The following is a 27,388-nucleotide window of genomic DNA, read 5'->3' on the forward strand; positions in this document are numbered from 1 at the left end:
ATTACAAGTGTACCTGCCCTGATTTCCCTCTTTTTTGTCAACAGCTTCTAACAGCAAATGGATCCAACAGCACCCGGAGTGCGGATACAACCTGGTGAACTCCCCCCACCTGAAGCCGGCGTGGCTTCTGGACAGAGCCCTGTGGCACCTGACCTGCAATGTGGCTGATGGAAAGTACGCTGCCCGGGGGCTTCCTGCACTGATTCAGAATGACCAGCAGCTCAATGTAGGTCACAGTGAGCGAAGTGTCACTGCCCGTACAGGTTCTCAGTCTTCAATAGAGTTTTATTCACTGTCTTGCAAAAAGCGATACTGATGCTTTAACTGGTATGCTTACATGGCCATGGGGTTATATGATCTATTTACAGCAACGTTGTGAAGGAGCTATTCTCCTACCACCATTGGTGGTGATCTGCCTCTGTTGATCCCCTCTGATGTCTGGGAAGATGTCAGTGTTGCGTTAAAAGGAATCTGTCCGTAAGATCAGCCCCCCCCAGACCACATATATGGTCTTGCACATCTTTGAAATCTAAAGCCATTGCCACCTTCATACCTTCTATCTGTTGCTGCATTCCTGAGTCATTACTGTTTCCTGCATATGTATATGATGCGTTATGAGCTCTGGGCGTGGCAGAGCACTTAAGGAGCCTTCTGAGCTTGCATCCCAGCCCAGCACCTGCTACTTTAGCTTGATTGATAGCTCCCTGTCTGTGTGACCTCAGGCGCCAGCAAGGAAATTTGACAGTGAGCTATCAATCAAGCTAAAGCGTCTGAGCTGGACGAGGAAACAGCTTGGGGAGGCCGTGGCTTGTTAAGTGTTCTGTCACATCAAGAGCACGTAACACCTCCTTTGCATACAGTATGAGTAAAAACACTATTTACTCAGGAATGCAGCAACAGATAGAAGATAAAAAAGGTGCTGATTGAATTACCCTTCGAAAACCTGCTAGCACGTATATGCGGTGTGGGAGGAAGGGTTGATATTACTGATTGCCTTTAAGGACTCGTTCATATAACCGTATTTTATGATTTCATGCTGTCCTTATGCAAAACAGCCAACTGCTAAGCTGAGTGAAATGCTTCTGTGTGAAAAGTAGGTAAAGAAAAATGATCAGTCTATGATTCATTGAACTTGTAAAGTTGCCAAACCTGAAAAATGCAGGACTCAGGGTCTTTTCAGGTCACTAGTCCCTAGACCAAAAGCTTTCAGCTCTGTGGACGCTCCGGTTTGGCTTTGTCTGTTTTTCGATGTGCTATAATATAGCGTACGTGTCATGCTGAGTACATAGCGTTTTATGCTCGGTGACAATGCGGTAGCTTATCCGAGAATGAAATATTGATGTATTAGGTGTGGCTTCTAGAATAAGAGTGAGATAAGGAGATTGCATGCAAACAACTCTGCGGGAAAGAGTAGTCACATTGTGCAAAGCAGTGGGGCAAAAATGTGTGTATTACAGGATGGTTCACAGACCCCAACCACATGCGTCTGCTGTGACCCCCTCATTTATGCTATACTTCTTGCAGAATATCCGTGGCATCATATGGGAGGAGATATACCCGAAACTCAAACTCTGGGAGTTTTACCAAGTCAACGTGGCTAAAGCTGTGGAGCAGTTCCGAGCCCTGCTCACCTCTGGTGGTAAGGAGGCCACGTACATTACTTATATAGAGCAAAACCGTACTCAATCACACTCCAGAACATGGGTTTATGTATTTGTTCCGCAGCTGCCCAGAAGCAGGGAGCAAAGTCTGATAAAAAGCAGCTAGTGATTGTCCAGGATCCAGAATACAGACGCTTCGGCAGCACCGTGGACATTGACACGGCTCTCAGTACCTTCATACCAAACAGGTGGGTGTAAGTTATTTAGGGGGATAGGTATCATGTAGATTTATTTTTAGTTTGCCATTATATTCGTAGACTCATGTGTAACCTATTTGTGATGGCAGTAATGGGCCGGCAGCTATAGAAGAATGCTGCAACTGGTTCCGCAAGAGGCTCGAAGAACTGAATGCTGAGAAGCACCGACAGATGAACTTCCACCATGAACAGGTCTCTCTAGAAATGTCAGCACGCTCCCTTGAGTTGTTTAGTGATATTAAATGGAACTTGTCATCAGATTCATGCCACCAGAGAAAACATAATTTGAAAACCTATCTGGGGATGTCATTGGACCAGTCACATCTCTCCCTATAGTCCCCAGCCGGCTGCTTCCTGCTCCGCACCAGGTGTCTGTCAGGTCTCTCCCATGTATGTGAATCCTACACAAACACTGAGTCAGTGGTCCATCAAAATTAGTAGACAAAAAGGTTTTTGAAGAATATCAAAAGGAAGAGGCATAAAACATACATTAATGGTAATAAAATCTGTACTGAACTCTCAGGTGCAAATGGCACAAGGTCTACCCATATAATATAAGGGGACAGTATTAGTAAAAGTTATTATTAATTCATGTATGAAAACATGTAAAGGTTATACCAGTCACAGAGCCATAGACTGAAGTAAGCATAGATAATACACATCTGAGAGGTCACTAGATAGACTATGGGGCTGCGGGCACGTGATCTCACATCGGGAGTAATGGGTAAGATATTAGTCCTCAAATACTGATAGTCTATCTAGTGAGCTCTCAAATGTGTATTATCTATGCTTCAGTCTATCGGCTTTGTCACTGGTATAACCTTTACATACTAATACTGCCCCCATATATGTGTAGACCTTGCCCTGGCTTGGAAAACCCATTTAATCCTATAGACTGGATGGATTGACCTCAGCAGGAACTTACCTTCACAGGCCGCACCTTTTGGTTGTTTTTTTTCCACCTTGTGACATATTAGTAAAGGCCTAGATAAGTAACTGCAGCACAAAACATGGAGACTACAGCTGTATATATGCGCTGCGTTACATCTGTACTTACATTAGCCATTCCCATAGGTGGGAATCTGCTTGGTTAGATTTACTTTTCATTCCACTTACATCTAAAACTTATACAGTGGGGCAAAAAAGTATTTAGTCAGTCAGCAATAGTGCAAGTTCCACCACTTAAAAAGATGAGAGGCATCTGTAATTTACATCATAGGTAGACCTCAACTATGGGAGACAAACTGAGAAAAAAAAATCCAGAAAATCACATTGTCTGGTTTTTTTTCATTTTATTTGCATATTATGGTGGAAAATAAGTATTTGGTCAGAAACAAAAGTTCATCTCAATACTTTGTGATATATCCTTTGTTGGCAATGACAGATGTCAAACATTTTCTGTAAGTCTTCACAAGGTTGCCACACACTGTTGTTGGTATGTTGGCCCATTCCTCCATGCAGATCTCCTCTAGAGCAGTGATGTTTTTTGGCTTTTCGCTTGGCAACACGGACTTTCAACTCCCTCCAAAGGTTTTCTATAGGGTTGAGATCTGGAGACTGGCTAGGCCACTCCAGGACCTTGAAATGCTTCTTACGAAGCCACTCCTTCGTTGCCCTGGCGGTGTGCTTTGGATCATTGTCATGTTGAAAGACCCAGCCACCTTTCATCTTCAATGCCCTTGCTGATGGAAGGAGGTTTTCACTCAAAATCTCACGATACAGGGCCCCATTCATTCTTTCATGTACCCGGATCAGTCGTCCTGGCCCCTTTGCAGAGAAACAGCCCCAAAGCATGATGTTTCCACCACCATGCTTTACAGTAGGTATGGTGTTTGATGGATGCAACTCAGTATTCTTTTTCCTCCAAACACGACAAGTTGTGTTTCTACCAAACAGTTCCAGTTTGGTTTCATCAGACCATAGGACATTCTCCCAAAACTCCTCTGGATCATCCAAATGCTCTCTAGCAAACTTCAGACGGGCCCGGACATGTACAGGCTTAAGCAGTGGGACACGTCTGGCACTGCAGGATCTGAGTCCATGGTGGCATAGTGTGTTACTTATGGTAGGCCTTGTTACATTGGTCCCAGCTCTCTGCAGTTCATTCACTAGGTCCCCCCGCGTGGTTCTGGGATTTTTGCTCACCGTTCTTGTGATCATTCTGACCCCACGGGGTGGGATTTTGCGTGGAGCACCAGATCGAGGGAGATTATCAGTGGTCTTGTATGTCTTCCATTTTCTAATTATTACTCCCACAGTTGATTTCTTCACTCCAAGCTGGTTGGCTATTGCAGATTCAGTCTTCCCAGCCTGGTGCAGGGCTACAATTTTGTTTCTGGTGTCCTTTGACAGCTCTTTGGTCTTCACCATAGTGGAGTTTGGAGTCAGACTGTTTGAGGGTGTGCACAGGTGTCTTTTTATACTGATAACAAGTTTAAACAGGTGCCATTACTACAGGTAATGAGTGGAGGAAAGAGGAGACTCTTAAAGAAGAAGTTACAGGTCTGTGAGAGCCAGAAATCTTGATTGCTTGTTTCTGACCAAATACTTATTTTCCACCATAATATGCAAATAAAATGAAAAAAAAACAGACAATGTGATTTTCTGGATTTTTTTTCTCAGTTTGTCTCCCATAGTTGAGGTCTACCTATGATGTAAATTACAGACGCCTCTCATCTTTTTAAGTGGTGGAACTTGCACTATTGCTGCCTGACTAAATACTTTTTTGCCCCACTGTAGATCTATTCAAGTGTAAAACTGTGTGGGTATAATTGCTGGCTGCCATGAACCAAAACAGCAATGTTTGTCAAGTTCTGTCATAATCATATACTGTAGATGGGCGCTGACTGCCATTTTTCCCATACATTTTAGACATTATTACTGCTACTTCCTTACAAGTTTCCTAGTGTAACATATGTTATACAAATGCTCCGTGCATCACATCTCGGCAATCCCTTTCCATTTGTCGTATCGTGGGTATGTGGACAGTGAAGAGAGCCAGGCCGCCCCCTAAGCTTCCCCTTGGAATGCACCTTTTACATTTTGTATATGTCTTCTTGCATTTAGGCAGTGAACTGCATTTTGGGGACCATGACTTATGAACGTTTGGCAAATCAAGGTCCGAAGCTTGGAGCCATAACTAGGAAAGATCCTATTGTCACCAGGTAACGGCGATTAAACGGGATTGTTGGGAATCTGTCTGTTAGGGCTCATTCAGACGTCCAATTTTCACATACAAGTGCTATCCCAGTTTTTCACGGATAGCACTCGTACGTGTGATAGTCTTTTTGGCCATTCACAATTTTGTGATTTTTCATGGACCGAGAAAATCACGTAGACATGTCCAATTCTGATTTGTTGGCCAGATCAGCATTGGCAATGTGAGTCAATGGGTCCTTGAAAAAATCGGATCACACTTGGGTGACATCTGAGTGCGGTCCGATTTTCATGGACTGTCAGAATGGAGAAGGTGGAGAAACATTTTTTTTTTTAAATTTCTCCACATATGAGAAAAACGAATGGCACTTGGACCATACTCTGATCGAATGGTGATCAGAATTATTGGTCCATTTATCTTGCACGTGAAAAAGTCGGACGTGTGAATGAGCCCTAAGGCTATGAACTCATATAAAGATTATTCCAGATAATGTAAGTCATATTGAATGGCTCGTTTAAGGGTCGATAATGGCTTTTTTTTAGAATCGCCGCTTCCAGTTGATGGCGCTAGAGTTCTAGTCCTCTTCCTCTCTGAAGACATAATTTGCATATTTTATTTCCCAGAGGAGCTTGTATGGCTTTAAAGTCTCCTTTGACATGCCAGGCTTGACATGTGACCCTAAACAAGGAGAAACATTACACCTTAGACCCCCATCCCAGATACTATAAACATGGCTACTATTTTTGCCATCTGAGCAGTAATTTTCCAGTGGTCTTAGTAATTTTTAATTGATCTTAATTATTGAGCTGTTCTGGTTTTACTGGTGCATTTCATGCTCAGTTAGAATATTCAGTCCATTAATAGTTTTCTTCCATCATTTTCTCTCTGTCTATACATATGTGTCACCGATCCAAAACTTTGCTCCCATCACTCATAGTACAAGTGTCTTGCTGCCAATCACTATAAGACGTATTATACGTGAGCCACACGATACAAATGGCTTGAAGACAGTGATATAAAAAGTCTTAAAAAATATGAGAAAATTTCAAATAACCCCCTTTTGTCCATGAAAAAATAAAGACCGTATTGCTGCAGCCATAAAAGTCAGAATTACCAAAATATAAAATGATTTAACCCATAAGATAAATGCTGCAAACAAAGTAAAATAAAAATGCCAGAATTTACATTTTTGGCTACTATACCCCCACCCACCTCAATACAATAAAAACTTTGTATGTACTCAAAAATGGTACCAACAAAAACTAGATCGTCACAAAAAGGAAACAAACCCTCACCCTGCTCCATCAGCAAAAAAATAATAAACTTATGGGTTTCAGGCAGTGGTGACACAAACCAAGTTATATTTATTTGTTTTTTTTCTTTTTACAAAGGTCACAATTTTTTCAAGCTTCTAAAATAATAGAAATAAAAAACTATATGTTATCTAAAAGATATAAGTTTGGTATTGTGGTAATTGTACTGACCCTGAGAAACATATTACCAGGTTATTGTGTCCTCACAGTCAACACCATAAGGACAAAACCCAAACAACAATGGCATTACTGCATTTTTTAACTATTTTATCACAATTTTTTTTTAAAGGCTTTTCAGTGCATTATATTGTAAAGTAAATGGTGTCATTCAGAACTATAGCTCATCCCCAATTAAGTCCATATACAGTAACGTGGAGGGAAAAATAAATATGATATTGCTCTTGGAAGACGGGGAAGCAAAAACAAAATCACCAAAACTGCATCCGCAGTGGGTTTTTAAAGTTGCATAAAAGATGCCGCCTGTAACCCATGTTACTGCTGATTTGTATGGATTTATGTACCGCATTTATTGCTAGTCGCATCTTACTCTTTTGTATACAGCGTCCATTTACATTAACTTGCATTATATTTTAGTTGGGGAAATCATTTATTTTGTCGTCAGACTTTTTGTCTTCCTTTCGCTAGCCACTGAAATGATAGTCTAGTCCAGGCCTTACTGTGAAACTTACCGTATTTGTTTTTTTTAGCTATTTCACATTCCCATTTGGAAAAATGACCCTACCAGAAGAGGAGCCACTCATGCACCAGCCCGACAAAGGATGCTACTTCATGGCTCACAATGGATGGGTCATGGGGGATGATCCGCTGCGAAATTTTGCTGGACCAGGTACAATTCATTCACTGTGTACTGTAGATGATGCTCTGAAATATCCCAATATGAGATATGGGACTTTTTCTTGCATTAATGACTGAATTGGTTTTGGAAATTGACTGCAGACTCTAAAGATGGAAGTATTATTATACTGAAATTGTATACGAGGGTGGAGGGACATGTTTGTGGGGAATCCACACTATCTGGAGTATATCGATATTGCCTAATGAGTATTACACATGGCCGCACAAGTAATACCTGGTAATGATCCTCTCTTCCTAGATTCCAACGTGTACCTGCGCAGAGAGCTGATATGCTGGGGGGACAGCGTGAAGCTGCGGTATGGTGACAAGCCATCAGACTGTCCATATCTGTGGGCTCATATGAAGAAATACACAGAAATCACTGCCACTCACTTTCATGGAGTCCGGCTTGACAACTGCCATTCTACCCCTATTCACGTGGCTGAGGTAGGCAGTGCAAAATGCAAAACATCGGGTGCGGTGTGTGATATGTGAGTGTCAGGGCTGATTCCTAGTCCATTGTGAAGTGACGTTTTAACAGTAGTTAAAATTCATATAATAATTTAAATCCCCCCAAGCTTCCGAGTCAGCAGGATAGTGTCTGAGGCAGCGTATTCTCTGCTAATAGAATTGCCTGCAATGATGGAAAACTTACTTTCCCTGCCTAATATTTATGCAGGTTCTCCATATTTTACATATGAATCTAAAGCCCTGTGTCAGGTGTAAAGGAGGGGAGTTTAACAGGGTTTCAAAAGAGAGGTTACTTAAGAGCTTTGTCCCCATTCAGCAATCTTTATTTCATAGGCTGGCGGCAGGGGGCTATAAAAATACAGAGTTTTACGCACCTTCCCCAGGTCTAGCATTATTTCGCTGCCACGGCCCGTTTTCTGCTGTTGGTCTTCAGCGCTTTCATCATGTGTGTTCAGCAGCGCGCGCTGGGTACATGGGCAGAGCTGCTTAGATCACTGATTGGCTGCAGCGCTGTTTAGGTGATGTGAGCGCTTCAGTCATTCAGCAGAGAACATGGTAGTGGCAATGAGATGGTGCTCGACCTGAGGCGGGTGGGTAAGAAAGAAAACGTGGGGTTTTTTTTATAGAAGTTGTCACCTATGAAAAAGAGATTGTAGCTTTTCAGAAAATTGTCTGAGTGTGTGTACACGCTTTGGCATATGTCCATTATAAAATGTGGCTGCTCATGTAAGAAAATATCTTTGGTAGCTCCATCAGCAGAGAATGCAACCATGGATGAACATCCGCACTAGCACGCCATTCACACTGATTGGCAGAGGGGTGTCAGCAGTTAGGCTGTCAGAGTTCCTCACTTCTTACCCATCCTGTGAATAATGTATTGAGGTATTTAGTCAGAAGACTCCTTTAAGTAAATTAAGTGTGTAAGTTGTGATTCACAAGGCAAGACCTGATAACCACATTTTTTCCCGGTAATGTGGCAATTTCATGGCGATCTGTGTCACAAATAACCAGCCTGGGTGCCCCAGAGGAAGAGCCTATATGTGACTGGCCCATAGCTGATGGCCCTAAGCAAGGATCCCTTTCTATGACATCCATATAAACCAATGGGGTGTATGGATAGGGATTGTCATAGTGGCAGACATGACACAGTATATGAATATGTGGTCACCATATGAACGAGTGCTTATAAATGTGATTTGTTTCCCAAAACCATAGCGTTCCTTTACTTGTGTATTAATCCCCCTCCCCTGCTGCAGTATGGGTATAGGAAGCTCTCTTATGTCATTATAGAAGTAAATGTAAGAGCCTGTGCCTCGTCCGTGACGTGTGTGAACAGTGTCATACATAGCACTTTGTATCTGTAGGAAATGCTGGCCGCAGCCCGGTCAGTCAGGCCCAATCTGTATGTGATTGCTGAGCTCTTCACAGGCAGTGAATATATCGACAATGTGTTTGTCAACCGCCTGGGGATAACCAGCCTCATTCGAGGTATCTGCTCGCTGAACTGCTGCTCTGGAGAATGTTAATGCTGCATTCAATCACTAAATGCTGCCGTGTTTTTCTTTTTCTCCCCATAACTCTCTGCTCCTTACTATTTCCTCACCTTAATTTCTCACACCTTTGCTTTATTGCGCTGTCTGTGCCTGGACTCCGACCTCCATGTCTACCCTGAACACGTCTTCCTGTCTCATCTCCTTTCTTGTTTTGTGTCGTTCTGTTATTCTTTTGATTCTTCTTCCTGGTTTCACCTTTTTATACTTCTTTCTTTTTGTTCTGATATCTTTACCATTTTTCTTTTTTGTATCTCGCCCTTTTTTCTGTCGATCTTTATCCTCTGATTCTTGCATGCCCCCTCTCTCGTTCCTCCTACATTTCCTGCTACTTGTAGTACTTGCTGGATGCTGCTAGGAGGCTGCGCCCGGACTTGTATGTAGTGGCTGAGCTGTTCACTGGGAGTGAGGATCTGGACAATGTGTTTGTCACTAGGCTGGGCATTAGCTCCCTTATACGAGGTAGGCTGCTGGTTTTTGGCATGCATTAATTCTGCTAAGACTTCTGCTTTTCTAACTGGATAATCCCAATATGACATATGTAAGCTTGCTGTGTAATTATTTGATACATAACATAAAATCTACTCATATTGTAAAGTGTTTGCAAATGACAGACTCTGTATACTTCCAATAGGATACACTGTTAAGTACCAACATCTCAGATTATAGGGTACAAACCTTTATATTCCACCCCAGGAAGAATCAAATCTGTGCAGAACCACCTATTTATGGGGAAGGCTGGCATAAACATGTTCCTTACCATAGAGACAGACTGTTTGTGCTTCGGGTCGGCCTATGGGCAGGTCTTTCCTTGGTTTCTCTGGCTTAGAGCAGGAAGATAAGACTCTGCCTACAGTTTGGCCACGGAGCACAGGCATATAATTAACTGTAAACTTCTAACACTGAGTACACAAGAACCACAAGACAGATTTTATCAACTAAAGTATCATTTTATTCAGTATAACAGCGCCAAACCTGACATTGTCTGTAGTTTACTAAGGCCTGTTTCACACTTCCGTTTTTTCAAATCCGTCAAAATCCGTTGTTTTCCGTAAAAAAACGGATCCGCCATTTTTTGCAGGATCCGTTTTTTTTGTCCCATAGACTTCCATTACGGTTACCGCGGATCCGTCAAAAAAACGGATCCGTTTTTAAAAAAACGGATCCGTTTGCATCAGTTTCCGTCAAAAAAACGGAAACGGATCCGTTTGGCGGACACAAAAACGGAAGTGTGAAACAGGCCTTAGCAAAATCCTGCTGACAGGTTCGCTTTAAAGGGTGCTTGTTTGGGAGTATTGTAGAGGACACACAAGGTATAACTGTATGACCAGTCATTCCAGAATCCCTGATAACGCACATGGAGTGAGGGGTCTATATTGATCATTGCCGTTATGCTGCATAAGGCTTTGAGCAAAGATGACGTAGCCTTAAGGCCCCGTCACACATAGCGATCTCGCTAGCGAGATCTACTGAGTCACAAGTTTTGTGACACAACAGCGATCTCACCAGCGAGATCGCTGTGTGTGACAGCGATCAGCGACCGGCCCCCCTGCCGGTATCGCTGATCGCTCTGGGAAACCTCTGGACTTTTCTTTGGTCGCTGGTCTCCCACTGGCCAGCACACATCGCTGCGTGTGACAGGCGGGAGACCAGCGATCTGCTGGTAACTAATGTACACATCGGGTATCCAGGCGTCCCTTAGATACCCGATGTGTACGTTATTTACCAGCGCGCTGATGCAGGGAGCTGGTAACTAAGGTACACATCGGGTATCCAAGTGACGCACGTCCCTTAGATACCCGATGTGTACCTTAGTTACCAGCTCCCTGCATCAGCGCGCTGGTAACTAACGAACACAGCGATGCCGCGCGCTCGGCGTCGCTGTGCTGATTGCTGGTGAAGCTGTCTGTGTGACAGCTCACCAGCGATCATGTAGCGACACACCAGCGATCCTGACACGTTGATATCGTTGTCGGGATCGCTGGTGAGTCGCTATGTGTGGTGGGGCATTTAATTCTCCCATACACATTAGATCGTTTATCCGACAGCTATCTCCCCAATACGCAGGAATGCTCGGCCCGGCTGAACGCTCCTTTATTAGCGACTCGCCAGACTCCATTGTGAGCTGCTCCTGGAGAACAAAAGGATCGGCTCTTGGAAAACTAACAGGCCGAATCCTTCTGTCCCCCAACATAATGTGTCGTTATACAGTTAGGAGGCCTCGAGACATAATTAACAGTTGGCCAACCACGCCGATATCGACAGGTTCGGCTGACTTTAGTCTAATGTGTATTGGGGCCTTTAATGATACACCCAGTCATATGGTATGATCAGACCTCTTATATGTAGAGGGTCCAGTGGGAACGTGATATACACTTTTATATTAGTTTCATTGCTAAATACAGTAATTTCAGTAATAAGAACATATGTGGAAATTGCGGATTAAATATACATATAATACCTAGGAATATTACAAATTATATTGGCATATCGCTTTAAAAGTCATATTTGTGATTGAAATATATGGGTAACACTATAATAGCATCATGATAACGGAGCACATAGCTAAATTCAGAGTTCCTTCAACATATGCACCAGTCATGAAGATGAGCTCGCCCATACGGGCCGCTTTTTATACACTCACCAGCTGTTTGAATTCTTTGTACATTCTCCATATCTGTCATATCTTTTTGTGATATGTTGTAAGCTACAAGGGTTTTTTCTCCCCAGAGGCCATGAGTGCATACAACAGCCATGAGGAAGGCCGACTGGTATATCGCTATGGTGGGGAACCAGTGGGATCCTTCGTACAGCCGTCGCTCAGGCCGCTGGTTCCTGGAATCGCTCACGCACTGTTCATGGATGTTACACATGACAACGAGAGTCCCATCACAGTATGAATCGTCCTATTCATTATTCAATCATCAGTATATAAAAGAACAAATAGTGGTTGTATGAGACTGAAAGAGAATTGCTCGGCCATGTCTGGTAGTCACTCGTCTGGTTCTGCGTCTGTGTAATCTAGGATGGACACGGAACAGCTGGAACAGTGGACTCGAGAGGTTATAATAGAAGCTTTTTAATATACAGTGCATTAAAGATTTTAAACATTACTCTGGTGCTGTAGTTTTCACAATCTACTGTAGAAATATATAGAAACTATATGGCAGTATACTGTGGGCAATTCTTGGCAATGTTATTAGGAACCCATCAGGACTACTTTACTACTCTCTCTGGTGGTAAGGCTGTATAAGTCATAGAGCAGCAATAAAAATAATCCCTGTTTTGCAGTAATCTTATGTGCCAGCACCAAGCAAGTGTATGAGACCATATGTAAATTACCCTGGCAGTGCATTGTAGGCGTGTTGATGCATTTGGGGTGCACTGACACACCCCAAGGCACTTACACATGGCTTCAAATTCAGTATCATAAGAGTCTTCCTGAACAGCAGGCGCCTTGCTAGCCATAACCTGCAAAGATGAAGATATACATGAGGGCAAATGTGCGGCAAATGTAAGTCTGTAAGACGTCTCAGTGATGTAACCGCCTCTTGTTTTCCAGCATCGATCTGCTTATGACTCATTGCCCAGCTCAGCCATTGTGTCTATGGCATGCTGTGCCACTGGGAGTACACGGGGATATGATGAACTGGTGCCACATCAGGTTGGTTATTACATCTCACATCTGAGTAAAAGATCTGTATTATAAAGGTGGCAGGCATCTGGATTGCAGTGAAGAGATAATTGGAGCATGGAGGTCCACACAGCGTTTTTTTTTTATATATATTTTTGTTTCGGTGGTATTTAGTTTCATAGTTTTTAATGTTGAAGGTAAACATAAGTCCATCAAGTTCAGGCTATATCATAGCATGTTGATCCAGAGGAAGGCAAAAACCTCATGGGGCAGACATTAATAGCGCCATGTTAGGCTAAAGATTCCTTCTTCATTTTACATATGGTAATCAGACTAGTTCCCCGGATGAACGTCCCATCACAAAATCTAGTGCCCCTAACCTGTATTCATCAATAAAGGCATCTAGGCCTCTCTTGATCGTTAGTAGTTAATCAACATCATGTGGCATAGAGATCCATAGTCTCACTGCTCATACAGTAAAGAACCTGCGTCTCTGATTTAGCTTTAGGTGGAGTGCAATTCATAGAATAAGTATGTCTGTAATTAGCACAGTTTTTAGTGCAGTAAGTTATTTTTTATTCAGTGTCCTGCATCCCTGCGACCAGTGAGAGATGTCCGATGACTCGTGTCACTCTTGGCTATTAATCTCTTGTAACTACGAAGCGTATAACTTGGGTCCTGTGACCCCCTTTGACTACACAGTATTGTATTGGTCATTATTACGTGCTTCTTTTCCCCTGCAGATTTCTGTGGTGTCTGAGGAGAGATTTTACACTAAGTGGAACCCCAGTGTGGCGGTCCCCGGGGCTGGAGAGGTGAATGCTAACAGTGGCATTATATCAGGGAAGAAAGCTTTGAACAGACTCCATCAGGAGCTGGCGGCCCGCCGGTTCATTCAGGTAATGACTCCAACACGCTCTTGTGTCACTTCACCACATCCATCATGATTAGTGATGAGCGAACGTGCTCAGATTCGGTGTTATCAGAGCATGCTTGGATGCTGGCCGAGTGACTTCTCGGTATACTTGAAAAATATGTCCGAGTCCCTGCGGCTGCGTGTCACACGGCTATTCGACAGCTCCAACACATGCACCTGCAGGGACTTGAACATATTATCCGAGCACAACCTAGATGCTCGGATAACACTCGAGCATGCACGGATGACACCGTATCTCATCACTAACCATGATGCTTTGAAATGTTTTTCTTTGTTCCCATTTCCCCACAAGGTTTATGTGGATCAAGTGGATGAGGATATTGTAGCCGTCACCCGTCACTGTCCCCATACACACCAGTCAGTGGTTGCTGTGTCTAGGACGGCCTTTAGAGACCCTAAAACTTCATTCTACAGCAAGGAGGTCCCACAGATGTGCATTCCAGGTACAGTCCTGTTGTATGACGACTAGGACATAACTGCATCTAGAAATCGGTAAAATGGATTTAAAGTAATAAACATGGCTGTGAATTAAATTGGTTATCTCCACATGATAAATGGGAAAAACTACAAAGTGCTTGTAACACCAATCAGTTTACTTGTTATTAAAAATCCTCTCTTTTTCCAAGAGCAGATGGATTCATAATGATATAGTTTACTGCTTGTTGCCTCTGTTACCGTCCACTTATGTAGTCTATTAGAGGTGACCAATTTGTTCAAGGAGCACAGTGGTACAGCTTGTGTCTGGATCGTTGGATCCAGCCAGCTTCAATGCCCTGCGCTCCTTGATAGTTCTGTTAGCAGCATCAGACATGGCACAGTTTGGACCAGTGGCCCAACTTTGTCACCAGCCGAAACTGTCTATCATCAGGAGCGCGCTGGAAGATTGATCTCAAGAAAAACCCTTTTTTTTAAAAAAGTTAGCTCTACAGAAACTTCTGCACTGTTCTGTACATTTATACGATAGAGATCAACTTTACAAGGACCTAAAGCATTTGGGAAAATGCCATATTCAGGATGCTTATTCTTGGTGTAAAGTCTTTTCAATTTCCCAACTTCACAACCTGCCGTATTTTTGTCTGATACATTTCTGATGGGCAAGCAATGGCAGGGGGAGATTTGCTTTCTATCCTACTTGTTGACCAGTAAAGAAGAAGAAAATTATCCTCTGGATGACAGAAAAACAGTGTGCAGAGAGATTGTATGGATGGATGGAAGGAAGTTACTTACCTCTCCGAGAAAGATTTGTCATAGTTGGCTTTTTCATTTTATAGCCAAATTATCATAGTGGAGCAATTTTATTGTTTGTTAGTTTGCTTTATTTTTAGTATACGGTAAATCATTACTGTGACATTGTTTCTCTTTGCGAAGGAAAAATTGAGGAGGTAATACTAGAAGCCAGGACGGTGGAACGGAGTGCGGAGCCGTACAAACAGGACGAGCACTTCATTAACGGCTTTGCACAGTACACTGTCGAGATCAGGGAACACATTCAGGTAAGAACAGTTGTTGTTTTATTGTAAGGTTCTGTCAAATTCCACTTTAGAGAAAAATAATGAAAGTTTTTTCTATCCTGCAGCTCGCTGACAGTAAAATAGTCAGACAAGCTGGGGTGGTGACAAAAGGACCCAATGAATATGTCCAAGAAATAGACTTTGAGAACTTGACCCCAGGAAGTGTCATTATATTCAGGTATTAACCTACAGATTATTTATCTCAATGTCATGATAACTCCACATCCCCCTATCTGGCTACGGGTATGCAATGACTTGCTACATGGCCAGTCTCCATAAGACCTGCTGTAGCGGCCTTGCTGGTGTCATGTCATACTATGTATTTCAGTACTTAGGATAGGCCGTCAACATCAGATTAGAGTGGGCTAAGTCTCAACAGCCACAGAACAGCTCTTTGAAGAGATTACTGTGCTTGTGCACTCTCTGCAGCCTCTGCAATGTTTGCATTGCCCTGTGCATCATCTACTTAGCAGCAGCTCGGATGGGAATTGCAGCGCTATCCTGTGCACTTTAATAGGACTCAGCACAGTCACTACCAGGTAGACATTGCCTCTGGATGATGATTTAGAGACACACAACTTCCCTAGGACAATATGAAGCCGAGCACTGATGAGAATCTAATAAGGGTGCGGCTGTTGGATTTGGGCTGGTGACTTCAAGTGCGTTTTTTTTCTGTTGGTGTCATTGCTTTGGTTTCTAATTTTTTTTTATCAGTAACATGGTGTTTGTGTTTGTTTTCCTTCTTTATCATATCTATTCACCCAGATTTGATATGCAAAGTCTAATATGTGCATTTACTGCAGGGTCAGCTTGGATCCCAATGCTCAGAAATCCGTGGGTATCTTACGCAATCATTTGATCCAGTTCCGGCCACATTTCAAGTCTGGCAGCCTGAAAGACGACCAGCAGTATCCGATCTTGAAGGTTCCTTTTGAAACGTGAGTGTTCTTCACATATTGTTTGTGATTATTTTCTTCTTTGGGATTTGTTTGCTTACACATATACACATACTAGTAAAGCTTTGTACAGACGTCAGATGGAAAGCTTGCACATGTTATGTATGGGCAAGCTTTCCAATATGGGGCATGCCCAAGGCTGCAAACCCAGCAACCACATGATTGAAGCTAGTAATAGGCTGGAAAGAAAGAGAAAAATCTGTCAGGAGCCGACTAAACATTTAGCTGATGATTCATTGGTGTGCTGGATGCTCCTTTTTCTGCTCCTCCGAGTATCACTCATGTGGACATCTATTCACAATGACTTATGTGTAGGCTCCATAATGGCCATATTCTAAAACCTCCCTGTAAGACAGAATTGGTTTCACTTTCACCCTCTTGTGGCCATTTCTATTCATAAATCTCTATTCTTTTCGTTCAGGATTGCATCTAATCTATCTGTGTCTGACCTTAACCAAGTACTGTATCGCTGTGATTCAGAGGAGCAGGAAGATGGTGGTGGTTGTTACAACATACCAAACTGGACCCCCTTAAAGTATGCAGGTTTACAAGGTGAGGTTATTGCTCGTCTTCCTGTGCTTTGCCTAAACTTCAGTGTTTGTGGAATATTATATATTTTTTAATATAACCAACAAATATGTTGAAACTAACAAATATCCCAATATAACTACGTTCATTCAACTTTAAGTTAATGTGTACGGGCGCCTTAAAGGGAATCTGTCACCAGGTTTTTACTACTCCATCTGAGAGTAACAAAATGTAGGAACAGAGGACCGGATTTCAGTAATGTGTTACTTACTAGGCTTGCTGTTCTTTTAATAAAACAATGATTTTATCGCTTGCAGATCTAGCAGTTCTCTGATTGCTGAGCTCTGTATAACCCCTCCCACACCACTGATTGGCAGCTTTCTGCCTGTACACAGTGTACAAAGAAAGCTGTCAATCAGTGGTGGGGGCAGGGTTATACAGAGCTCATGAATATGGAGGACTACTTGGCAGTAGGTTAACTAGTCCTCTAGTGATAATCTGCTGATAAAACAGTGATTTTTATCACAACTACAGCAAATGGTCCAGTAAGTGACATATCGCTGGAATCAGAGTCTATGTCCCTGCATTATGCTGCTCTCAGGTTAGGTGGCAAACATCTGGTGACAGATTCCCTTAAACATCAATTGGATTTTTTGAAATGCAAGAAAAGGGAGATAAATGGTCCACAGTGATGCACCTTTTGAAACTGTAGTTTTGAGTCTACATATTTTACCTGAAAGGTGGTAACCGGAGATTACAATAAAAATGTACCAATAATACAAAATGAACAGATGAATGAGATTCTTGCTCATCCTGTACTGGCCAGCCGCTATGTTGTGTGCAGGTTTATCACATCGGATTTATAAATGTTATACTCATTTGTAATTGTATTTGATCACATTTTATACGTTACCAGGTTTAATGTCCGTCATGGCTGACATCAGACCTAAGAATGATCTTGGACATCCGTTTTGTGATAATCTGCGTTCTGGAGATTGGATGATTGATTACCTGAGTAACCGCCTGATTGCTCGAGGAGGAGCATGTGCGGAGGTAAGCAAAGGACAACGTGGAGAGTAACTGTAGTCTTACAATGTACTCAATAAGTGACCGACTGACCAGAATGACCCAGTCATAAAAGAGAGGTTTTTCAATTTAATCTGGGATCAGCCTAATATAGGGTGAGAGAGCCTGATCCCAGCGATCTGTCACTTACAGTGTTGCTTACTGTAGTTTTGATCAAATCACAGTTTTATCGGCTGATTATCTCTAGATGGCTAGTAAACCTGCTGCCATGTGGTCCTCCATATTCATGAGCTCTGTATAACCCTGCCCCCATCACTGATTGGCAGCTTTCTGCCTCTGCACAGTGTACACAGAAAGCTTCCAATCAGTGCTGTGGGCGGTTTATATAAAGCTCAGCGTTCAGAGAACTGGGGGATCTGCAGTAGACAAAAATGGGATTTTATCAAAACTGCAGCAAGCAGCCCGGTAAGTTATACATCACTGGAATCAGGGTCTTTGCCTTTATATCATGCCAATCTTAGATGGGGTAGAAAAATGTGGTAACAAATTCCCTTTAAATGTATTGAAACCCACTGTAATGTTATAGTGGAATTTGAGTAATACATTTCAGTATTATATTTGTGGTATTCGCTGCATCGACGGCTTTGATTTTCTTTGTTTTTAAGGTGGGCAAATGGTTTGCAGCAATGTTCGCCTATCTAAAGCAAATCCCACGTTATCTGATCCCCTGTTATTTTGATGCCATATTAATTGGAGCTTACACAACTCTTTTAGAAGCGGCTTGGAAACAGATGTCCAGGTACGAGACCTACAATTCCAGAATCTCTATCTTTCCATATAGCTGAGTCTAGACAGAGCAAGCTAGAAAATAGCCATTTACTGTATCTCTTTACTTAGGGTCCCGTTTCACATAGCGACGCACCAGCGATCCCGACAACGATGCGACCTGGTAAGGATCGCTGGTGCGTTGTCACACAGCAGCTATTCTGAACAATTCCCGCCTGCGTCCCTGAGTTCTGCGTCGCCAACAAGGCCGCTCGTCGGCGTCAAATACAGTGATGCATGCTGGCCAGCGGGACGCTGACGATGAAAATATGGCCCAGGACATTCGAGCACGATCAGCGATATCCAGCGGGGGGGGGGGGGTGGTCGCTACTATGTATCACATGTAGCGAGATCGCTGTTACGTCACAAAATCGGTGACGCATGATCTCGCTAGCGATCTTGCTATGTGAGACGAGGCCTTTACTCTAGTGTAACTATGTGTACATTAGAGTGTCAATTTATATAAAGAATTGTCCACAATAAACAAGGGCTTCACTTAAACGGAATCTGTCAGGTCTCCAAATGCTATTAACGTGCAGATATGGGGTTAATCTTCAGGGAAATGCTGCCTGACCGCCACACTGAAAACGCACCTGCCAGAAGGAGCTGAACTATCCAGGACTCACCGGCTTTCAGTCACAAAGGTGCAGCCAGCGCAGCTACAGTCACCACTCAGGGCACAAAGAGCTGAGGCTATACTATAAGCAGTCCCCGACATTTTGATTGCCAGCTCGTGGTGCATTGCATCTGTGAAGAGCGCGTCGTCAAAGTGCTGTCACTCACTATACACTGAGCGGTGACCATAGCCACACCAGCCGGCCTCTATGACTGAAAGCAAGGGACCCCCAGGAGGCATAAAATTCATTTTCTCCTGTAGCTGCACTTTCAGAAATGCAGCCAGGCAACATTGTAACTCTATTAACATACAGATTAACCCTATATCTGCAGGTTAATAACATTTGGGGACCTGTCAGTTTCTCTTTAATGAATTATTACACCTATCATAAGATGATTTTGAAAAATCCAACACTGCTCCACTTCCTAAGCTAAACTCTATCTGCTTTTATCCCCGGCTGGTTCTGTTCCAGCTTTTCATCCAGGAGACCTAATTGTCGTAATGTACAGTACAATCTTAATCTTTTTGATGGAGATCTTTAGGTGCTTTAGGGCCCCGTCACACATAGAGAAGCACCAGCGATCCCGACAACAATATGACTTTGTCAGGATCGCTGGTGTGTTGCAACATGATCGCTGGTGAGCTGCCAAGCAGGCAGCTTCACCAGCGATCAGCACCAGCGACAGGAGGGTAACAAGTGATGCACGTCACTTAGTTACCCTCTGTGTACCTTAGTTACCAGTGCGCTGGTGCAGTGAGCTGGTAACGAAGGTACACATCGGGTTTCTAAGCGGCGTGCGGCGCTTAGAAACCCAATGTGTACCTTGGTTACCAGCTCCCTGCACCAGCGCGCTGGTAACTAAAGTACACATCGGATTTCTAAGCGCTGCGTGCCGCTTAGAAACCCAACGTTTACCTTAGTTACCAGAGCGCTGATCGCTGGTCTCCCGCCTGTCACACGCAGCGATGCGTGCTGGCCAGCGGGAGACCAGCGATCAAAAAAATGTCCAGGCCATTCCAGGACGATCAGCGATACCCGGCAGGGGGGCCGGTCACTGATAGGTGTCACACACAGCGATCTCGCTGGTGAGATCACTGTTGCGTCACAAAACTTGTGACTCAGCAGTGATCTCGCTAGCAAGATCGCCATGTGTGACGGGGGCTTTAGTGTCTCTTTCCCTAATTTCTGTATAGTTTTATCTCTGCTGCTTTTTTGGCCTCATTCTTTAATTTAGGAATGCACAGCACCCACAAATGCATATCCCAGTGAAGCCTTCTGGTAATTACCTGCTGACATGTTTGTGTGTCTCTCCCCTATAGCTTTGTACAGAACGGGTCTACCTTGGTGAAGCACTTGGCTCTGGGATCAGTGCAGATGTGTGGAGTTGGGAGATTTCCTGCCCTGCCGGTCCTGTCGCCTTCTCTAACTGAAGTGCCATACCGAACCAACAACATCACACAAGAGAAGGAGCAGTGTTGTCCTTCATTAGCAGCTGGTAAACTTTCAAGTTTCATCAATTTACAGTCGAAAGAAAATATAAGTCTATCAAGTGTAACCTGTAAGCTAAGACCTTGATCCAGAAGAAAGTAAAAAATCCCATGGTGTAGATGCTGATTGTCCCATATTAGGGGAAAAACATATGGTAATCAGACTTATTCCCTTGATCAACATCCCATCACAGAATCCAGTGCCCATGTCCTGTAATATAGTTTTGTAGTGAATCAACCATTACACATCATGCGGCCGAGCATTTCACAGCATCACTGCTCTTACAGTAAAGAATCACCTTCTGTGACACAGAAGATGCCCCCTTGTCTCCGTTGTAACCCTACTTTTAAAAAGATCATTGTACGGATCTCTGTACTGTTCCCTCATATATTATACCTTGTAATAAGATCGCCCCTATGTAATAGACCTAGCTGACTCATAGTGTACATGGTCCACGATTATATATATATAGGTTATATTTTAATAAAGTAATGATATTTTCTTGTGAATTTACATGACTAGGTAGGCTCCCAAGCATCACTTAGCAGCATGGTGTGATTGATATAATGCGGAGTCTGAGGGATGAGGGATCCAATATAGAGAGTACACCTGTGAATGCAGTGCCTGCTAGATTCTGTGCTAGGCCGGGGTCACACTTGCAAGTGCAATGCTAGAAAGTTGCGCGAGTCTCTCGCCTCAATACCCAGCACTGCTGCCGGCACTAGGACAGGAGCGTGCGGCTGCATGTATTTCTATGCAGCTGAATGCTCCAGTCCGAACCGCTGGCGGCAGTGCCGGGTATTGAGGTGAGAGACTCGTGCTAGTGTCTCGCATTGCACTTGTAAGTGTGACCCCAGCCCTAGAGAGATTACGTTATGTCAGGTTTATCAGGAGCCTTTCTCCAGTCTACACTGGGTTAGCGGCTTATATTGGGTTGCATTGAGTAGCACTGATTTATATTCATCAACGTGCAGCATGTATCAGGCACTGGCTGTGTGATCTCAACCGGGTTATGCTTGGCTCTGAGACACTGCAATGTTTCAGAGAAAAACATATAGTGAAAGCAGCCTGGGATCCACTCTACTGGAGTGACAGGATTCTTCCTACGTGTACAGGAGGTACCTGACCATACTGGCAGCAGGTGGGGAGAAAGCACCAGGGACTCGCCTGTCCAACTAGTCTCCTGGTAGCTTTTACAACATGTTTTTCTGCATGTATCAGCTATCAGGTTCCCTTTAATTCCTTCTTTGCAAATGAATGAAAACATTCATTATTCAGAATGCAGCAACAGATAAAAGATATAAAGGTGTCCATGGATTTATATTTCAAAGACCTGCATGCCATAAAAGTGGTTTGGTGGGGGTTGATCTTACTGACAGACCCTTCCCTGCCTTCTACTCGCTAGTCTGCTTAACCTCAGCAGATAATAAATGCTATACTGATGGTTTGCGGTTTATCACGACCCGCTTCCAGTGTTTTCATATAGGACATAAAGAATTGCTTTTCATAGAATATCCTATTTTATGAGTTTACATGGCGCAGTATTTGGATAATCAATACAAATAAGTGTCCTAGGAAAGTTCTGGGCTTACTGATCCCTGCGTAATCTTGATTCCCTGTTTTCTTGTAGGTCTTCCTCATTTCTCCTCTGGGATTTTCCGCTGCTGGGGCAGAGACACATTTATATCCTTGAGGGGTTTGCTTCTCATCACCGGACGACACATTGAGGCGAGGTCAGAGAAAGGTCTCCTATACCGGACCTTCTATTTTTACATAATAGGAATTGCAGATGTTCCATTATTAATCAGCGTGAATGTGGTGCTTGCTCTCACTTCCGGCCATGTCATGCGGCTCATGCGTACTGCAAAGACAAAATCTCCCAACTGGGCCAGAATATTCATTCTGCAGTATTACATTCAACAACTACTCTACAATTATTTCTGTTCCGATATTTTCTTAGCCCAATCTGTAATTCTGTCTGCCCACAGTTATTTTATTTATCAATAACTTAGACTGTTGCAACATTGTGATCAGATGACTCTTGGTGCGACTTATCCATCCCTTCGTAGTCACTATAAGGCCGGCTGCACATGTGGACGCAGACATTTCCTTTGTGTATCTGCAATGTTTCCGCATAAAAATTTGCACGTGTTACATGCAGATTTTGTTGCTGATTTCGTTGTTAATTTCACCACATGCATTGCAAGAGTGAAGACCACATACTGCAGATTGTAGAATCCACAAAGCAGGTAGGTCAAGGTGCAGAACAATACCACAACGTGCAGATGAGATTTGACTGTATTACCCTGCGTTCCTTCTAGACAAGAAATCTGCAACGTGTGTATGTGGCCTAAAGCCACAAAGGAAATCATGTGATTGATATGATGGGGCACGTGTATCTTTTCTTAGATGTTGGTACTTGTCATATTTGTGTTACATTGGTTTTATTACATGGTGTTTTAGGCCCTGTTCACATTGTATTTCTGCAGAGTGGTCTGGGGGATCCCAACAAGGCAGGATGCAAAAGAACCCCCGAGAGGGCCGTATACTACAGTGATAGGAATGGAGTTCAGATGAATTCCCTTTATGGTTTTTTTTTGTCTGTAAGGGTCCTCTTTTTCAGACAGTCACAAAAACGTGGTCTGCTACATTTATGTGCTTGTCTGAAATGACTGACATTTTCAGAAAGAAGAAACACAGAGTTAATTTGAAAAGATTGTGTAATTGCAATAGATGGCCCCATCGGGGGTTCATCTGCATCCTGTTTTTATAGGGAGCACCCCAAGAAATGCAGTGTGAACGGAAGCTAGCAGTAATATCACGTGTGAATTCATTTTCAGGATTGGATCACATCAGTAAGTGTAACTGTTGTATCCGCAGGAACATTATTCTTGCATTTGCTGGCACTCTGAGACACGGGCTGATCCCCAACCTTCTTGGCCAGGGCACCTACGCCAGATATAACTGCCGAGACGCCGTGTGGTGGTGGCTGCAGTGTATACAAGATTACTGCAACATTGTGCCTAATGGCTTATCCATACTGAAGTGTCCAGTCTCCAGGATGTACCCCAAAGATGATTCTTCTCATTTACCCGCAGGACAAGTGGTATGTATTTGTGATCTTACCCGGACCTGCAGACATACCAACAGATGGTTTACAGCAAGCTGCCAGAGCTAGTGGCTATATATGTGCAGTACCGTATATACTCGAGTATAAGCTGAGGCACCTAATAATTGACATGAAAAACTGGGTAAGCTTATTGACTCGAGTATAAGCCGGGTATGCATTGTGCCCTCATCCATGTCCTGGTATGCATGGCTTTTTATCCCCTGTCTTTGTATGCATGGCTCCCCCATCACTGTCCTGGTATGCATGGCTCCCCCGTCTCTGTCCCTGTCCTTGTATGCATGGCTCCCCCGTTCCTATCCTTGTATGCATGGCTCCCCCATCCCTGTTCTTGTATGCATGGCTCCCCGGTCCCTATCCTTGTATTCATGGCTCCCCCATCACTGTCCTGGTATGCATGGCTTCCCGGTCCCTGTCCTTGTATGCATGGCTCCCCCATCACTGTCCTTGTATGCATGGCTCCCCCATCCTGTCCTTGTATGCATGTCTCCTCAGTCCCTGTCCCTGTATGCATGGCTCCCCCATCCTGTCCTTGTATGCATGTCTCCTCGGTCCCTGTCCCTGTATGCATGGCTCCCCCATCCTTTCCTTGTATGCATGTCTCCTCGGTCCCTGTCCCTATATGCATGACTCCCCCATCGCTGTCCTTGTATGCATAGCTCCCCCATCGCTGTCCTGGTATGCATGGCTCCTTATTCCCTATCCTTGTATGCATGTTTCCTATTAACAAAAAACAAACATCCTACTCACCTTCCTGCGTGCCCTCAATGCATCTTGTTCCTGTGCCAGCAGTTCTTCCTGCCGAGCAATCACCTGTCCCCGCTCATTAAGGTAATAACTATTCACTCCACGCCTATGGGAGTGGAGAGGTGTACATATTTATTAGCTTATTGAGCAGGGCCACGTAATCGCTCGGCCGGAAATGCTGCTGGCGCCGGAACCAACGAGATGCAGGAAGGTGAGTAGGATGTCTTCACTTCTCTTTAGCAGCAGGCACAGTTACAGCCGCAGCCGCCAGCTCCTGCCTTCTGTGACCCGCTGCTCCACCTCTCTCCCGCCGGCTTTCTGAGACAATGACTTGTGTATAAGCCAAGAGCTGTTTTCAGCACAAAAAAATGTTCTGAAAAACTCGGCTTATACAAGAGTATATTCGGTAATTTACTTCTGGATAGTGTCTCCATCCAATATTTGCTGCCGACAGACATCCGATGAGTTGTAGATTCCCCCATGCCCCAGCCACTGATTGACAGCTTTGCACAGTAATATGGAGTAAGTTTTCAATCAGTGGCTGCAGTGTCGGACTGCGTTGCCAAGGGCCCACCAGTAACATTGACTTTTGGGGGGCCCAGTTTTCACCTGCATACAAATATTACAAAAAATTTACCTACATCTCTATATAATAATAACCTGGGTAGTTTGGTTAATGAATGATGAGATGCTGCTTTTTTCTGTACAGAGTTAATCAAGTGAATTATGCCAAGTACTGTCCATATAGTGGGGTTGGTTGTCCACATCTGCACAAGGGCCCACCGGGGGATTCCCCTGTTACCCTATGGGCCAGTCCGAGCCGGAGTGGCTGGATGAAGGGCAGTGCCCTCATCTCAGGAATATACATGCTGATGGAAGAAAATAACAGGGATGCAATCAATGTGCCTGATGCTACCACACTCGGCCTTCAGAGAAGGTCAGACACGTCCCCCCCCCCAAAACAGCGCTAAGATTGTGTTGTTTATATACTGCAGAAATTTAGCGCTCATGCTGCAATCCGATTGATAGTTCTTGCACCCATACTGCAAAACACATCCATAGTGCAAGTCCTCAACTCTCAGGATTTCCCTGGTGTTTGAAGAAGCAGATGAGATGTACACGTTGCATCTACTCCACTGATTAGCCGTTCGCTCATAGGGTGGGCTAGATCCTTTATTATAGAGAGTGTTTTTTTCACTATAGTTTCCATATTTTAGTAAGACGCAGAGGAGGCATTGTTGCTTTTCCTCATGTAAGGGAAATTGACCCCAGAATACGTCTACTGAGTAAATTATAACCTATATAAGAAAACCCTCCAAGAGGTTTTTTACTTTAAAAATAGATTTTTATTGAACAATGTCATTACACAAGTTAAAAAAGGGATGATGACATACAGAAAAAAATAAATGCAAAACTTTGTGCGGAGAGGAAATTATAGTTGAAGGTGGTCTGGAATGCTTCACCTAAAGCAATCAATCTGCTCTCTTTGTCATTTTCAAGTGACGGTATATTCCATTTACACTTATACAAGACATGTTAAAGGGACAAAAGGAAAGAGACAAAAATATACAGAGTAATTGAATAATTTTAACAAAAAACTAAACATGGAGGAGTGTATGGAAATGGACTTTCCTGTTATCTGGAGCCTACTTACACATCAGGGAGCATAGCGGATCCTTGTGTTGTAGCCGTATGTTACAAGCACACTATCAGTCTCTGATCACATCTGTCATCTATTCCCATATTGCCAGTGATTTCGTGGAAAGTAACAGGAGTATGTCCTCTCTCTCTCTTTCTTTTCATAAGGACCAACCCCTGTATGAAGTTATCCAAGAAGCCCTTCAGCGCCATGCACAAGGGATCAACTTCAGAGAAAGGAACGCGGGGCCCCAGATTGACAGGAACATGAGAGATGAAGGTGAGTTCTGTAAATCAAGATCTTTTTCACTATATGAACCCGCCACTGTATCATGCTATGTACATTATGCCTGTGTTCATTGTTTAGGTTTTAACATCAGTGCTGGGGTTGACCCAGTGACTGGCTTTGTATATGGAGGGAATCGACTAAACTGCGGGACATGGATGGACAAAATGGGGGAAAGTGAAAAGGCCCGAAATAAAGGAATTCCAGCAACACCAAGGTGCTGATCTTTTTTGTCTATGTAATCTTATTCAATAACACAACTTTTGCCAGTTGAAAGAGAGCCACTTACTGACAGCACTTTTCTCAGCTAACAGCCCCACGCTGCTCAGTTCAGCAAGATGGTGCGAGTGGTGTGTACATAACCCCTAAGCACTAGTTGTGGTAATGTACAGACTCTTCAGTCATCATTTCTGCCCCCTGATAACACACACAACTTTTTAAATTACTTTTTTTGTATCACTAATCTATTTCAAGATCTGTGCTTGCTGTCAGTGAATGTAAACATGTCTTCTTACATTCACATGCTTATAGGGAATCTGTCAACAGGTTTTTGCTTTGTAATCTGAAGACAACAGGAGATAGAGGCTGAAACACAGAATTCAGGGATGTGTCACTTGTTAAAGTGTTTACTGCTGTTTACTAAGTATGAAGGATTTAACATTATATAATTGCCGGACTACACTAGTCCTGCAACGCCCCCTTTCCCTGTGATGAGCACCTCACTGTCTAGAGACTATGTACATATAGAGCCTGGTGTGGGCGAGGTTAGCTGTGGTGTGGGCGGAGTTAGCTGTGGTGTGGGCAGGGTTAGCTTTCTCAGCTCTGCTTCATTCTAAATCTAAAAGCTCTAGTTCTGTCAGAACA

The 27,388-nt window shown here is 43.5% G+C and overlaps 1 protein-coding gene across 4 annotated transcripts in view; it reads left to right on the forward strand.

Annotated features, from left to right (window-relative positions):
- AGL (amylo-alpha-1,6-glucosidase and 4-alpha-glucanotransferase) overlaps positions 1 to 27,388 on the forward strand; it is a 114,790-nt gene that overhangs the window by 56,988 nt on the left and 30,414 nt on the right. For 3 of the 4 annotated variants that reach the window (XM_073571627.1, XM_073571625.1, XM_073571626.1), the window contains 23 exons: positions 45 to 226; positions 1,525 to 1,639; positions 1,726 to 1,849; positions 1,948 to 2,050; positions 4,925 to 5,022; positions 7,036 to 7,175; positions 7,443 to 7,630; positions 9,543 to 9,666; positions 11,935 to 12,098; positions 12,767 to 12,868; positions 13,582 to 13,737; positions 14,068 to 14,218; positions 15,144 to 15,268; positions 15,352 to 15,464; positions 16,090 to 16,224; positions 16,664 to 16,794; positions 17,687 to 17,823; positions 18,462 to 18,595; positions 20,558 to 20,733; positions 22,357 to 22,459; positions 23,607 to 23,832; positions 26,407 to 26,518; positions 26,606 to 26,741. In XM_073571627.1, coding sequence (XP_073427728.1) covers positions 45 to 226; positions 1,525 to 1,639; positions 1,726 to 1,849; positions 1,948 to 2,050; positions 4,925 to 5,022; positions 7,036 to 7,175; positions 7,443 to 7,630; positions 9,543 to 9,666; positions 11,935 to 12,098; positions 12,767 to 12,868; positions 13,582 to 13,737; positions 14,068 to 14,218; positions 15,144 to 15,268; positions 15,352 to 15,464; positions 16,090 to 16,224; positions 16,664 to 16,794; positions 17,687 to 17,823; positions 18,462 to 18,595; positions 20,558 to 20,733; positions 22,357 to 22,459; positions 23,607 to 23,832; positions 26,407 to 26,518; positions 26,606 to 26,741 — 3,175 coding nt within the window. Of the gene's footprint in view, positions 1 to 44; positions 227 to 1,524; positions 1,640 to 1,725; positions 1,850 to 1,947; positions 2,051 to 4,924; positions 5,023 to 7,035; positions 7,176 to 7,442; positions 7,631 to 9,018; positions 9,143 to 9,542; positions 9,667 to 11,934; positions 12,099 to 12,766; positions 12,869 to 13,581; positions 13,738 to 14,067; positions 14,219 to 15,143; positions 15,269 to 15,351; positions 15,465 to 16,089; positions 16,225 to 16,663; positions 16,795 to 17,686; positions 17,824 to 18,461; positions 18,596 to 20,557; positions 20,734 to 22,356; positions 22,460 to 23,606; positions 23,833 to 26,406; positions 26,519 to 26,605; positions 26,742 to 27,388 lie in introns of all 4 variants that reach the window. The other variant, XM_073571628.1, reaches the window with a different exon arrangement.

The sequence above is a fragment of the Dendrobates tinctorius genome, unplaced genomic scaffold (assembly GCF_039654945.1).
Source record: "Dendrobates tinctorius isolate UK_male_01 unplaced genomic scaffold, ASM3965494v1 ptg000029l, whole genome shotgun sequence".
NCBI classification, from domain to species: domain Eukaryota; kingdom Metazoa; phylum Chordata; class Amphibia; order Anura; family Dendrobatidae; genus Dendrobates; species Dendrobates tinctorius.